Source organism: Manacus candei, unplaced genomic scaffold, assembly GCF_025592945.1.
Source record: "Manacus candei isolate 608988 ecotype Guabito, Panama unplaced genomic scaffold, ASM2559294v1 h1tg000018l, whole genome shotgun sequence".
Lineage (NCBI taxonomy): Eukaryota > Metazoa > Chordata > Aves > Passeriformes > Pipridae > Manacus > Manacus candei.
The window spans coordinates 5,466,628-5,482,140 of record NW_026138066.1 but is presented as its reverse complement, the minus strand read 5'-3'; the positions used below and the strand labels follow the sequence as shown (position 1 = coordinate 5,482,140).

The 15,513-nt window shown below is 48.7% G+C and overlaps 1 protein-coding gene across 1 annotated transcript; it reads right to left on the bottom strand.

Moving 5' to 3' along the window:
• CENPM (centromere protein M) lies at positions 1-7,573 on the bottom strand. The gene is made up of 6 exons (XM_051784358.1): positions 6,980-7,573; positions 6,654-6,733; positions 3,972-4,070; positions 2,854-2,933; positions 1,716-1,807; positions 1-993 (listed from the first exon to the last, which is right to left on the bottom strand). The coding sequence occupies exons 1-6, from the start codon at positions 7,034-7,036 to the stop codon at positions 868-870; spliced, it is 534 nt and encodes a 177-aa protein (XP_051640318.1). The 5' UTR covers positions 7,037-7,573; the 3' UTR covers positions 1-867.
• Between the last annotated feature and the right edge of the window lie 7,940 nt (positions 7,574-15,513).

Below are 15,513 nucleotides of genomic sequence, written 5' to 3'. Positions count from 1 at the left end.
TTAAATATTACTCATTTTATTAAATTAGAACTCTCAAACACTAGTGACTTGCAGTAAGAATAAGGCATGACTTACTGCTGCTAAGAACCTGTTAGTAAAGAGATTATACACAGCATGTGCCAAACATACAGACGTGTTTTCTATGTGCTGCTGTGGTCCAGTCTGCTGCATCTGAACTCTGCTCAGCCCTGGGGGCTGGGTTGCTGGGGCTATCCTGGGCTTGACAGGTGGAGTCTTTTTCTTCAAAGATCTAAATGAAAGCTAAAGTGCTAGATTATCTTCTTTAGTCCACTCCTCCTCAGTTAGTATCAGACATGGAAATACTGAGCCCTTTGATGCGCAGATGCTCACACAGCTGGATTATTAACTGCCAAGTGTGGTCTATCTAGAAGCTGCAGGCCAGCCTTCCTTCCTTATTCCTCTCTTGGTGGAGAGACAAAACCTGGTAGCAAGGTTTCACATTAGTCCAAGGTGCTGTATTTCAACTGGAAGGAAGCAGGAGTCTGCTGCCTCTTCCCTAGGACTTTGGAAATAGTAGCCTATTCTTCTGATATTCTCTCAGAAAAACATGTAGCTCCTGGCCACTGGCCAAGTGGATGAAACTCAAATTTGATCATGAAATGGCGTTCAGATGTAACAAAGGATAAGAATCCCCAATTCAAACTGCCCTTCCCACAGCACCTATACGCTATCCACTGAATAGGAATCAAGCTTTTCTTGAGAGATAAGCAACTAGGAACAGTTCTGGATGAGTGGTTGTGACAAGTCAGGCAAAAAGGCTCCCCAATGTGATTCCAACTGCAGCAGCTTGAATGCCTGAAGTGAAAAAAAATCTGACAAATGTGGCTGAATTATCACAACGAGAAGCTAATCATCAGCAGAGTTCCTCATCAGCAAGCTGAAGGATAAGGCAGAAAATCCCGGTACGAGACCAGCACAGATCTGTAATATTCGGAGAAGTCGTTGAGCAGTGGCAACTCGTACGCCTTCCAGCTGGAAACAAAATGGAGAAATTATTTAATCAATAGAAAAGAAGAAAAGCAGTCATAAAAGAAAGGACCAGAGCAGGCAATAAGTGGCTAGCTACAGAAAACCCCAAACAGGCCTATTTACACCCCTAACATCAAGGAAGGTACGGCATTGCCAGCTGAAAGCCCTGAAGGGCTTGCCAAAGGCACAGGTACCACCTGCTGGTGGGGAAGCAGTCTCTGAGGATGGAATAATGAGTATACAAAAGTGAAGTGTGCTACCGTTGGATGCCAAACTCACCCTCCAGCTTTTCAGACCAAGCAGGTAACTGGATAGAGTGGCATATCAGACGGCAAAACAGTCAGCGAAGCCACAAAGTCTGGCTAACAGGAAGTATGACATGGGCAAGCAAGTCATTGGCAAATAACAGCTCAGGGGCTCCCAGGAAGAAAAAACGCGGCAAGGAACAAGCATACCAAGGGTTTGCATACCAAGGATGACTTTTTTACTTTAGGCTTGGCTTCCTGAGTCCTTGAAGTAGCACAGTAAGGAGCAGGTTACTAGAAGGCTCATTTCAAGGACAGACTCCTGTACCTCTAGTGTTTTTGTAAAAACAGTCTGGTCTCTGACGCTTACGCAAGACAGTAGAGTATGTACCTGTATTTATTACTAATGTAATGATGTTCCTAAGGATCACAGAGCAGCGGAGTTCAGAAATCCCTCCAGACATCAAATAAGCACCTTACCTCCAGCTCACAGAATAGCACAGGACTGCAGTAGGCTTCTCCCAGTTTACAGACGGCATTCGTCTCAATGCTGCAACAATTCACCCTGCCAACTACAAAGAAGTTTTTCCACATTACAAGCCCCATAATCAGCAATCAGTGAAGAAAAGTACCAGGAAATTCCACAACTAAAAAATGATCCACAGCTAATTTTGAGAGCACCGTGGAAGGTAAGGCAACAGTGAGCAATACAAACAGAATGATAAATGACTTGAACTTGAATTAGCACGAAAGTATTTCATAATACTAACATCAGGAATAGTATTGCCACATTACTGTTAATGTAACATTAACAGTTGGAATAAGGGATCAATGCATCATCAGCACGGGCAGAATCTTCCACTTACTTATCAGAAATCCTGCTGGCACATGTAATATCACAGAGTGGTCTTGTCACCAAAGAAATTCACTTCATCAGGAGAGCCACAGGACAAGACAATGCTAAGACTCCTTTACTACCCCAGAACTAGGCCTCCTGATCCCCAAACTCCAGGGATACAGCACCTCTGTTTCAACACCGAGCAGTACAGTCTGGCCACTCCAGTGCCTCAGAGCTGAAGCAGGGAGGGTACACAGGAAAGCACCCTCTTTCTTTGAGGCAGGGAGATAGAAGGATTAGAGGCACAACAGGGCCAGACAGTACACAGCAGGAATACCAGTCTTGCATTAAAACTATACTTAATAGTTTTGTAGTTCATCCATTTAGATTCACTTTATTATCACAGTATCATATGCTCCTCACTGCTCATTAAGATTATCATTAAGGCAGATCTGCAAGAGCAGATAGAACAGACTTCTGCAGGGCCACAGGAAAAAAAGAATTGATAACACAAATCATATTCAGGGATTAGGGACAGAGAAGAGAGGTCTGACTGGCAGAATCAAAAATGAGGGAGGGAGTGAGCAAGAGAGAAGAGAACAATGTTTTATCTAAGAAAACAATAAAAAAAGGCAGCTGAGTTCAGACATAATTTAAACAAAGTTATTTACAAAGCCATTGGTTTCCTTTGGTTTATTTCAAGTTAAGTCACTGCCCTGTTTTAAGAAAACTAACAGCACGTGGTGCTGCTTGGAGAGAAGGAAGAGGTGCCATACGTACCTCCAGTGACAAGAAAGTACACTTTCCCCAGGAAGAAGGTGGCATCCACATGAGCTAGGGAAGCTTCGACATTCTTCAAGCTGTCAGAAAAGTACAGACAATCCAGTTGGACAGGGAGGTTAAACCAGTGCAGCATAAGGACAACAGGAATAACTTTCAGAAGCACAATTAGAAAACCAGTGATGTTAACATCTGCTGATCTGTGAGCTCGCAGAGCTCTGCTCTATGCTAAAAGCATGACATCAGAGACCTCTGTAATACCCACAGTTGTTGAACAATCCATAACATATCCTTTCTACTCAAGACTCAACAGTTAGTCTTTGTTTGAACAGTGTCCTCCATGACTTGCAGACAGTAAGCGTCCGAATTCATTAACATCCAATGAGATTCAGCACCACTTTGGCTCTTTTAGGAAGAGCTTGCCCACACATTTCTGCAGCACCATCTGTGCTGTAAGTATGCAGCTGGGCCTGTCATTTTTGGTAAATGAGAGCCCAGGATCATCAGTCACAAGTTAAGTAAGTAATAAAATGCTGACTTCTGTGCCTTAGGGGACACAAATATCTGGCCTGGGGACACAAATATAATTTCTACAAAGATAAGTACAAGATGACAGAAAAGGGATCAATCCCTGAAGACTTTTCTTTTTTGCCTAGAGACATCAATAGTGCTGATCCCAGGGGACCAGGAGGGTCCCCCTGTGAAAAGGGGACACAGACGCAGCAACTGGCTGGTTACTAGGTAGCACTGCCCAGTGCACATCAGTCATCTGCATATTACAGAACTTCACAGCACCACCATCATTTCCATCTACTTTTACAGACAGCATCTTTCTAAGGCTCAGTTCATACCATCACATATTCAGATCCAGAAATAAATTCTGCATTCTCTGCTACGGCAACTTAGTGCACAACAGGCATGTTATTGCACAGAACAGTTCAGTCCTAAGCCACTGCTGGAGGCCAGAAAGCCACTGTATACATTACTGAGCTCCTCCACCACAGCAAGTCTTGGGTTTGAAATTCACTATTCAGCAATTCCAAAACAGTAATGTAGATTCAGCCATTAATCCAAAAAAGAATATCAGTTCCCCTCTCATATTTTTGCCCTTCTTTTACCTGTATTTGCTCTTGATGTCAATCATAAACACGATCAGATCTATCCTGGGCCGAAGGTGATCCCTCTCTGAAGGTAAGGGGAGGGATGTAGCAATGTGACTGAAAGATAATAAATTTGCCAGTTTAACCAAATAGCTTGGCAAGACAGTATCCACTTATGCATAACCACACAACCCTTGAAGTTCACCGTGTAGCAAGTTACCAGGCAGCCTGCTAATTACTAAATACGTGGTAATTGAAGAGACAGTGATTTTTAAGTGGTACTCTCATATTGTAGGCACACTCATAGTTGCTGACAGCCACAGTGGTAATCACTAGACAAGGCTCGTTATAATGGGAAGCTTATTAGAGCATAACAAGACTCACGGAAACATTTTTGCTGCACAGATCTGTATGGCAAGTCATTTTCTTTAATTGTCACGAAGAGTCCTTTCTAACAAAGTGGACCCCAATGCTTTACTGGTATATTTTGCTGCCAACTTTCATTTAAAATGCATCAGTGCTTTCCTGTCACATTCCAGAGATTCTGCTCATATGTTCACGTGGGAGAGGTTACCTTTCCAAGCACAGAAAAACCTTAAACCAGAAACTTATCACTACTACAGCTTTACAGATGAAGTTATAACTCAGAAAGAGTTGCTATTATACCATTACCCCCCTTTTTAACCCTTTTACTGTGCAGAAGCTACTAGGTTAGTTTAGGTGTCCTCTTACACAATACTACCACTGCTGATACAGCTGTTGAAAGAAATACAGGGTGGGGACTTTTTGTGTCTCTTTCCACTAAAATAACCAAACACCAAACAACCACAAACAACTAACTAACAACAACAAAAAACAAACAAGGAAACCAACCAACCAAAAACCCAACAAAAAAGGTTTCAGCAGTGCATAACTGGACCTTCCACAGGGAAGAACATTATCAGCATCTCATTTTTGGAAGATCACCTTAAAGACAAATTGGACAAACAAAAATCCCAGAAGTTCAGTCACTCTCACAATCCACTTCCTCTCTGGAAGCCAAGAGAGAAACACTGATTCTGATCTTCTTGAGGAATATTACTTCTAGAAATTCAATCTTAAGGTCTTCACAGTTTTCACAGCAGCCACAAACCACAGTACACATTCCCTTCTATTAATCTTATGTAGTTTGTAGTTTTGTCTGCCAGTCTCCAAATAAAGCTGTTTGGTTTCTTACACGTAAGGAAGGTACAATTTAACAAAACCATTCTAAAACTGTCAGAAGAGATGAGCAAAGTGAGCTTGAAAGACACACTGCAACACAAACAAGCATATTAATTTAAGGTGAAATTTAGGGAGACACTGTGGTGAAAACATCAGATCTCATTCTCTGGAGGAAAAAAAAAAAGGAAACTGAAAAAAAGCACTGCTTTTTTTTTGGAATTCTGCTATATTTAAACCAAAATGACTAGATGATGTCAGCAGCCTCCAGATATGTGCTGCAGAAACCCTTTTTTTCCCCAGCAATAAGAGACACAAAAAAACCCAGCCCTGCAATTCTTCTCCCAAAAGCTGTACCTGGCAGGCAAAGTTGCCAGACAAGATACTATATTTCTTTGTAATATGTATAATCCCAAATTAATACAGTGGGGGGGAAAAACCCCAAAGTAATATAGTGGGGGGAAAAACCCAATACTACTGTAATGGACTTCGCTTTCGTAGTGATATTAACACAGGGACTTATCTTGCTCTGTAGTACAAGCACACGATTCTGTGCCTTCGGGCAGTTACCCAGCTGTAGTACCAGCAGCCATCTAGTTATGGCATTCCACAGCTCAGCAGAGGCTGCAGGTTCCACACAGAAAATGGGGTAATTCATTTGCTATTGGCACAAACATCCAAGATGCCATAATCAGAGCAGTGCAGTCGCCCTAATTAGCCAGTGGTGTAACTCCGCTCAGGTTGTTTTTACTGCATAGCCATGGATTACAGCAGCGAAATAACACAAACACCTTCTGAAGAGCTGACTAAACTCATTTGGTCTTGGCAAGAGAGCTGTCAAGGACATTTTATCATAAAAAGTTAGTTAATCAAGCTTTTAAGACAGCACTTGTCACACAGCTAAAGCTAAAATTTCAAGTGCATCTTAGCTTGAGGAGGAAAAGCACGTGTGTGCACACAACTTAGAAAATGGTTACAATGAGCACCAAAAGCACTGGACATCTTGTTTGGTTTTAAGTACTTGCAAGCATTGTACTTGTCCCATTCTGTCACAGGATGTTCAATTTCTGTATATGCCTTTCTCTCAGGTGGGGAAAAAATAAATATCTGTGTTCCTCTCATACCCTTCCAATTTAGTAATCAAACATCTGTGCAACATCTGAAGGGCAACGGTACGCGCATGGTGAACATGAACGTGGGAAGTGCTTCCACCCCCGTTTCCAAGCATGCCCAAACTGCCTGCCCTGAGGGCAGAAGGGTTTGCCCGCTGCATATATGGCCACATCTGGGCAGCGGTGCTCTCTAGCGTTCGCAAGAGAGAAGTTGCTCTCCGAACCGAGCGCCTTGCAGTTCCGACTACCGCCACGGGGGCGGAACCTGCATTTTTAACCAGTTTCTGTGCGTGTATTCCTGAAGCAGAAGCCTTCCGTGATTTCGGGTGATCTGGGCCCCGAATGAGCCCGGGGCTGCAGGCGGCGAGTCCCTCTCCCCACCGCTCACATGCTGATTTTGAAGTCCCTCTTCTCCTGGAGGATCGCCTCTGCCAGCTTCTGCTGGAGCTCCTCGTCCGAGCCCACCAGCTGCGGGCACAGATGGAGAGCGCGGTCAGGGACGGACCCCCGGCCAGGCGCCGCGGGGGCGGGGCCACACCGGGGGACATTTGCATATCGCAGCGGGGCAGCCAATCCCCGCGGAGGGGCCAGCCTGGCGCGCTGAGGCGCGGCCCGAGCCAGTGGAGCGCATGGAACGGGTGGGCTCGGACCGCAAGGCCTGGCCCAGGGAAGGGGAAGAGGGGGCGGGCTGCGGCGCGGCGCCGCCGGACCTACCAGGAGGGCGGCGGAGTTGAGCCCCGGGAGCTTGTCGAACGGCCGCAGCACCGCCATGTCCGCCGCAGACGGCACCGCCCGCCCGCCGGAATTCAAACGGCGGCCGCGCGCCGCGTCGCCTTGACGTAGGGCGGGGGCGGGAGGGGCGGAGCTAACGACGCGCTTGCGCGCTGGTGCCGGCGGGCAGGAGGCGGCGGCAGGGGGCGCTGCGGAGCTGGCCGGGAACCCACCCAGGGAATATCCTGCTGGATAGGGAGCCAGAGGGATCAGCTAGTCCAGCTCATGGCACTGCGCGGGACGGCCCGCAGAGTCACACCATGTGCCCAACAGCATTCTCCAAACGCTTCTTGAACTCTGCCAGGCTTGGTGCTGTGACCGCCTCCCTGCAGAGTCTGTTCCTGAGGAACCTTTTTCTAATAGCCGACCTAAACGTCTGCCAGCACACCTTCAGGCCATTCCCGCGGGTCCTATCGCTGATCGTCAGAGAAGAGATCAGTACCTGCCGCTCCACTTCTCCTCACGGGGAAGTCATAGACTGCAGGCGCAGCGCAGGCCCCGCCGAGCACTCGGATACCACATGCTGGGACTGACCACCAGAGATGGCTAATCACGGTAAAACTCTGCAAAGCAGCTGTATTTCTGTGGCATCCAGGTGTCCCAAGGGTCAGTCATGCCTGAGGCACCCATGGGTGGTGCCAGGCAATGCTGGAGAAATGCTGAGGGTTAGGATGGTGGCCTCACCTCGGCTGTCCAGGGGCATCATGGACAGCCTAAGCTTCTGAGGAGCAAAGCCCTTATTTCCAGGGCTGGGCTGTCCCCTGGTCCTTGCCATGAGCAGATGTCCATTTGTTTGGTCAAGGCTGAACAATATCAAAGGCAGTAAGATTCAACTGCCTCCTTACATTACAGTGAACTAATACATAGAATCATAGAACTGTTAAATCAAAAGGACCTCTAAGATCATCGAGTCCAAACAATGAACCAGCACTGCCATGTTCAAAACTAAACTGTGTCCCCAAGTGCCACATCTACACCTTTTCAAACACTTTTGGGATGATGACTCCACCAGTTCCTTGGGCAGCCTGTTCCAATCCCAGACCACCCTTTTTAGTGAAGAACTGCTTCCTGATGTCCATTGTAAACCTCTACTCTTGCAACTTGAGGCTATTTCCTCTCATCCTGCTGCTTGTTATTTGGGAGACCACCCCTCACCTCACTACAACCTTCTTTCAGGTGGTTGTAGAGAGCAATAAGGTCTCCCCTGAGCCTCCTTTTCTCCAGGCTAAACACCCCCAGTTCTCTCAGCCTCTCCTCATAGGACTTGTACTCCAGACCCTTCATCAGGTTCGTTGCCCTTTTCTGGACATGCTCCAGCACCTCAACATCCTTCTTGTAGTGAGGGGCCTAGAACTGAACACAGGATTTGAGGTATGGCCTCACCAGTGCCAGGTATGAGGGAAGAATGTTAACAAAGTTAATACACTCATCCTATAAAGACTGCTTGAAGGAAGGGAATTTCCCTAACACTGTATGGCAGCAGCACCTGGATTTGCTCACTGAATTGTTCTGTGCAAGGTTTTCTGGCAGCTCTAGCAGCGTCAGCCTCCATCCTGCCCCTTCCTGGGCACCTTCTCCGTCTCCTCCCTGGCTGGTCGGCCTCTGCCCAGCCCCATGCTCCCCTACCAGTGATACAGGCGAAGGAGCCCTTGCAGAAGCACTGCAGTTACAGAGGCTGAGCTTTTCTCACTCCAAGGTCAGAGCAGGAGGATGATGTGCACTGATGTAAAGCCCTCAGTGGTCCAATGTACCTCGGTGGCCTGTGGTCCACCTTGCTGCATCTCCTGTTCTTTGCTTCATCCCTGTGTTTGGCTACAAATTCTCAGTGTGAGAAAGGGGGTCCAGGACCCCGTCAGCTGCCTGCTGGTGCTGGCTCTCCCTGCCCCTTACACCAGGACACCTCCAAATGGCAGGAGACATGCTGGAGAGGGAAGAAGGCTGCAGGAGAATGAAGACATATCTCCCCTTCTGCAGCAAGCTGGAGAAGGGAGATGAAGGGGAGGGGGTGGGTTAATGTAAGCTGACATCACATGACTGCCGTGGCTTTTTTGATCTTGACAAAAGCAGACGGTTTCATTCGTTGCCAGCATGAGACAAATTACAGGTGAAGCAGAAGAGATTATAGGATATTTCTGGCTGTTTTTGAGTTTGGCAGGGGGAAGGGAGGATAAATCCAGGGTAGACATGTCCTAAAGATGGGAGGCAAGCAGATGCGATAAATAACAAGAGCCAGTTCCCAGGCTGGGGGGATGTAGAGCACAAAGGGGACAATGTTCCTTTCCGGCTGCTGAGAATGTGGAAAGATCTGGCACCCACCTAAAACATGTTTGTCCTCTTTCTGCCTCCTGCTACTCCCTGTTGCCTGCTCTCTGGCCACACAGAAGGACCTGGGTGGCTTCAGTGTCTGGTTGGGGACGTGCTCACTGTCCACTGTCGCTGCAGGCTTCCTCCTTCTCACAACACCCGTGTCTGTGGAGATTTAGTGGGTCTAGATGAGCTATCACTGATCCCACAATTATTCCTTGTCCCCAGCAGGTTTCTTGGCTGCTCCTTGGCAGACTTACCTCTGCAGAGATGACATCCACTTTCCCATGGAAACACAGAGATTCATCCTGCTCACTCCTCTGTGTGCATCTTCACTGTGCCCATTTGCCAGGGGGATGCCTTCCCCCTCAGCCCCTTACCAACAAAAGATCCTTGAGTACACAGACCACCTCAGAGTGACTTGGAGCAGGGCAGTGGAAATGCTGATGGTCCCTGCCTCAAAGTCTAGGCTTTGGCAGAGCCAGTTTCCTCCTGGGATGCAAAGCCATTGCCTAACAGCTGGCACAGTGAGCTAAGCCAGGCAGATTCACTTTGCTTTCCTCTGTCTTTGAAATGCAGCCAGGGATGCTCCACAGCAAGGCCTGCAGTGCAAGCTCAGCTCAGTGGGGAACCAGAGAGGAGAACAGGAGTCATCATCCTGCACCTTTGTTGGCTATTTACACATGGGCCGAGAGGTGTAAAACAGATCTAATGTCAAAGAGTAGCATTTAAAAACTGTTTTCATGGTAGAGGATGGTGTAAGGAGGTGGAGACTCGGGGTGGCAATGTGCCTGGATGAGACACAGTTGGTGTTGGAGGCTGGAGTGTATTTACATATTACTGTGTGACTGTGTCAGGCTGTTTCACTTCTCACCACCCCATTTCCAGTTTGCAAAGTGGGACTAATGAGTCTATCTCTGCTTCTGAGTGGTGCAGGAGAGATAAGACAGAGGTGTCTGTGCACTGGCCGCCAGTGAAAGCAGAAGGACAAGACCAAGGCAGGACATGGAAATGGAGAGCTCCTGATTTTACTTTGCGGGCTGATTTTGCTTTGGTAGCACAAAACCATTCCAAAAATAGGTAGAAGTGTATTGTACATGAAGATGCTGTCTTGCTGCCAACAAAGGCAATTAACGTCAGTGAGACTTGACCTGGCCATCACCAGTGCTCCCTGGGAGCAGGTTGCTCCTGGGGCAGTTGCTCCTGCAGCAGGACAGCACCAGCCACTACATAAAATACTATACAGCACACCTTGACCTTGTGTATCCGTGACCAGTTTGCTGTATGCCTCATCCAGTGGCTGCATCTCAGGATATCTCTCTTGGTTCTCCCTGAGCAGCCAGAGGAACGAAGGAGACAGGCTTTGGAGATGGTCTAGAGAAGAGCACTGCCCCAGCATGGTCCTAGTTATCTCAGCACCTGCTCCCAGACCTCCTGACAGTGGTGGCTTCATTCCAACCCCATTCAGCACAAGTTCTTGAGATGTAGCCTGGCCATGCATCACTGGCTCCAGGCTGACCTCTCTCAGTCCTTTCTGGGAAGCCTACAGGATACAAACTCATGTGTATTTGACTGGATTTGTTCTCTCACTAATAGACAAAGATTATATCATTTGCAGCAAGTGCAAATTATTAGAGAAACTAATGGCATTTCCACATATGTTGCTGGCAACTTCAGCTTCCTTTGGCAAAGACTCTTCCCAGGTATTGTTAGACCCAAAGCAAGTAATATTTTTCCATTCTGCTCTTTAACTTAACTTGCCATACACATTTCTTTAGCTTTTTGATCAACTCAGTTAAACTTCTCTTGTGGGTTTCCTTTTTTGAAGCTGCAGTAGCACCCAGAAGGGGGATTACTCTGCTTTCCCACCAGAGTATCCTTGTCTGATGCTCTGCCATGCATCCAGTGTGCCTTCTGCATCCTGCAGCAGCTCCCTCACCTCCAGCTGCTGAGCAGGGAAGCATTTCTGTGAGTCTTGCTGGAGTTTTGTCTTCTACTGTGGACCTTGGAAGAGGCAAGTTTAATAAACTCAATCTTCTCCCTTGGGAGAAGTACCTACCTTGGGAAAGTAATATTTGGGAAATTGGTGTTACCTTAGACAGGCATCAACCTGTGTTTGATCATCTTAGAAAATGCTGATAAAAGCATAAAGGACACTAAAGAACAGTGAAGAAACTTGTTAGGAAAGACTAGAATAACACTTAACCACACTTAACACTTAAATGTGTGCCTGGAGTTGCCCAACAGTCTCCTCTTTCTCCAGGCAGGGCTTTTGTCTGAGAAGGGTTTCATGATTTCTACTCTGGCTGCGTGGCCCTCTCAACCCCAACCCCATACTCACCTTCATCATGCAGGTGAATTTGTGGCTGCCCAGAGATATGGAGGGTAGTCATAAGTTCAGTGGCAAGCAAATGTTCTGGGGCAAATGGCTTTGAGGGGCTCATGTGTCCAAAGCCACTCAGGGGCCTCCTCCAAGGCAGGCAGAGGGGACTGAAAGCTTCCCAGGCACTGGGCAGAATGATATGCACATGCTTATGCCTGGAAGATCTGAGTGGCACACAGCAGCGTTATCCAGGTGAAAGCTGAAGTGCAGCTGAAGCGTTTCCATGCAGCTTGAGCTGTACTGGCACGTCGATGACTGGAGCTGTCTCGCCACTACAGCTCCTGTTGGAAACCAAGGGATGCGACAGCACCTGAGAGCCCTGTCACAGGCGGCAAGCAGCTGTGGTGGAGGCACGGGGTCTGCAAGTGTGTCCCAGCTCTGGCAGCACAAAGCCCAGTGCTTATTTATTCCTGCCTCCAAAGGTTTTTCAGACTCATCTGGGGGGGTTTCTGCTTGAAGCAAGAGAGGCTGCCATGTCACAACTTGTGCAAGCCCACCGCTGTGGTGGTGATTGCAGAAAGAGGTGATCCCCCCTCCTTGTTGTGCTCTCTGAGTGCATTTGTGGCAGGGAAGTGAGCTAGGGGAATAAATGACCCTGTGAGTCAGAACTCTTGCTGTTCTGGCGCTTTGGCTGCATGACCAGCATGCTAGTATTAAGCCTGAGCTTAAACCCAGGGAGAAGTTGCAAACTGATGGACACACTGGCTCTGGTGTCCCCCTGGGGTGACCTAGGATAGGGAGCTGGGACAGTTGGCTGGGGATGTTGCGGGGATCTTACACATTTTGGCTCAGTGTCCATGAGGATGCCTGGCCCAGCAGGCTCTACTGGTGGCCTGTGTCTTTGGCCACTGACTGGTTACCTGGAGAAATGAATAATCTACCTTGTGCCAGCCACCTCTGATGTCCCTCTATTTCTTTGCATATGTGGAAAGGGGTTTTCTTTCTGACCTCTCAAGTGGACTGCGTGTTTGCCTACCCTTAGCATTTGCTCTGGGGGCAAAATAAACAATATCCTTTCAGTGTTATTTCTTAAAAATCTATTTCTCTAAACCACATGTTTCTCTCCCAGTACAGTCAAAACTGTGAGGCTTATGTTTTCCTCCCCCTGCAGTGGGATTAGTGAAGCAATTACTGTGCTGATGGTGAAGGTGGGTATCATGACTGAGTTTCAATGAGGTTAAAATTAAGGCACAATTGCAGGCTCCGCTTTGGAGGTACATGGCAATCATCTGGAGTGCCCACCTTGCTGGAGTGAATGAGGAAGCAGCTAGCTAAACCTAATGGATCTGATCCTCTATGCAGATATTCTGCTAGGTATGGAGGGATTGCAGACCTATACTCAATGCTTCTAACTATTATGAAGTTATGTCAGGAAGATGTGGGGCTCAGGAGGAAAAAAGGAGGATGAAGAGGAAATCATGGAGCATGCCAGCCAGCTCCCACGGCTCTCAGCACAGCCCTGTCTCTGCACTGATGGATGACCAGGAGACAGACCCTTTGGGTGCATTACTCTTGGAGCCAGCAAGTGCACATGGGCTCTGTCACCATCCATAGGTTTGCCCAGGGAGGGGATGAAGCCATTTGTGCCTGAAATACAACCTAGTGGGAAGCCAAACCTCCTATCTCACAGCTCCTGGGGTGTAGCAGTGTAGTTGGCACAAAGCTGGGGCCCAGTTTGGTGGATACTATTAACCCTTCAGGCCTTTACAACCACTCCCTGTGGCACATCTGCAGGGCTTTAGTTGTCAGAGACTAAGTGGGCAAGGCTGGAGAGCACAGACAGGACACCAGGTAACTCTCAGGGCTTGAGACAGTTAGTTTTGATTTTGTTAAGACAAATTCATTAAACAGTTTATGGGTCATGGGGAAAATTTCCATGTGTACACAAAAAATCCCCCACAACCTACCCAACCCACAAACAATATCAAAAAAACAAAGTAGTTTCCTTGTTCCTATTTCTGGGCTGCTGAAAAGCTGAAAATGTTTTAACAAAACCTTTCCTGTCAGCAACAGCAATGACAGAATGAGGTGTGGATTCAGGAAACAAGGTATTTCACTGAAAGCAAAAATAATGGTTCAGATAGCAATGTTCTTCTGGGTTTTGATGTAGGATACTTTTGGTCAAAGTGTTGATTATTTTATTTTTACATGAAACCCCTAACAGGAGTACTAACCTCCCTGCCCCTTCTACCCTCTCTCTCTGCTTTCATCCTGCTTCTGACAAACCATCAGCCCCCAGACCCTGGGCTGGACACACTGGTAAATCCGTGGAGCCTTAACATCCCATCCATCTAAATCAGCCCAAGATCACGCACGTCTGCCCAGGCATTTCTCCTCCTCCAGGGCTGCAGCCCGGGCTGCGGATGATGCGGGAGGAGGGAGAGCATCCCGCGGTCACCTCCCCCGTGGCTCTGGCCCGGGTACCATGTGCGGGTGAGCTGGGGAGGCTGGTTGCCATAGCGACCGCTGCTAAAATGCTCCCCCTCCTCGCGCCGAGATGCAGTTGGTTGCAGACGGTCCCTCCTTGTGTGTAAGAGGGAGGCCGGCGATGAAGTACCCTGGGGAGGCTGGAGCGGGGCTGCCGCTGCCGAGGAGGCGGTGGGGGAAGCCCCTGGGAGCCCCAGTGGGCAATGAGGCTGCAGTGTTGGCTCCGTGTCCTCCCCACTGCACGCCACGGCTGCTCCCGCTATCCCTCCCTCCCTGCCTGCCTCCCGCCCATCCGCGCCTGTCGCCTCCCGCTGTCGCCCAGCTCTCCCGGAGCCGGGTCCCTTCTCCCTGGTATTGCCTGGCCGGGAAAGGAGCCTGACTCATCCCGGCCGGGCCCCTGCACATGCCAGAGGGAGCAGCCCCATCCTGTTGCCCTACGCCCGTGGAAAGGAGGTAGGTGGCAGGTGGCAGGAAGTAGGTGGCAGGTGGCAGGGCAGGTAGCGGGTGGTTGTCGGGAATGTGGTGCACGGGAGCAATGTCATCTCTGGGTCCCCAGTCATCAGCAGCTCCTTGCTTCAAGTTGCAACCTGCCCAGTCCTGAGGTCGGGGTGAGCACAGGGCTGGTAACACTGCAGCCTGGGTTGTGCTCCAACCATGCAGACGGGAGGGTTTTGTACCCAAAGTCACCTGTGTCTTGGCACCCTGCTCCCAGCCTCTCCCAAGTTTCTGCCCTGCCATTTGCAGTGTGCCCCCCAGGGCTCCCATCACAAGTGTACCCACGGCACCTTGGGGGGAGCGGAGGCGGCGTGGGGGATCCAGGGGTGACATTGAAGGCGAGCAGTGGAGTGTAACGTGGATTTATAAAGGGTCAGTCATCTTACTGACATGAGACACTCTTTCAGATGAAAGACCAAAGACTCTTTTGTGACTTTCAGGGGATGTGGATGCCCTACTGCAAAATGGGATGGTGAGATCAGCATCAGGATGCTGAGGTCCAGCAAGGGTTAAGGCACATTTAGTATCTGCAGAACTGCTCCAAAAAGCTGATGTCTTTGAATGGAACTCTCTCTTTTTAGCGTTTGCTGGCAAAATCTGCTCACCTACCTGACAAAAGCAAGTTGCTTCACCAGGCCAGCCCCGCAGAGGCTGGGGGGGTGCTCTGACACCTTGTCCAGCACTCAGCTTGGCCATGGCGAGGACCCTTTTTTGCAGGAGCAGGGATGGGTGAGCAGTGTGAGGCTGCAGCACGAGGTGAGGGCTGCATAGCAAGTAGACTGAAGAATAGGTTGCTGGCGAGGAGCTGGGAAATGCTGGCTCTGCTAGTAATGGAGGGAGGATGAATTGGGAAGTCTGTAGGGCTGCT

Excerpts from the sequence above, each read along its gene's own strand:
- CENPM (XM_051784358.1), bottom strand. The coding sequence starts at position 7,036 with ATGGCGGTGCTGCGGCCGTTCGACAAGCTCCCGGGGCTCAACTCCGCC. Across the intron at positions 4,071-6,653 it reads AGGGACTTCAAAATCAGCAT|TCACATTGCTACATCCCTCC; the intron begins GTGAGCGGTGGG and ends ATTATCTTTCAG. Across the intron at positions 994-1,715 it reads TGCTATTCTGTGAGCTGGAG|CTGGAAGGCGTACGAGTTGC; the intron begins GTAAGGTGCTTA and ends TTTTGTTTCCAG.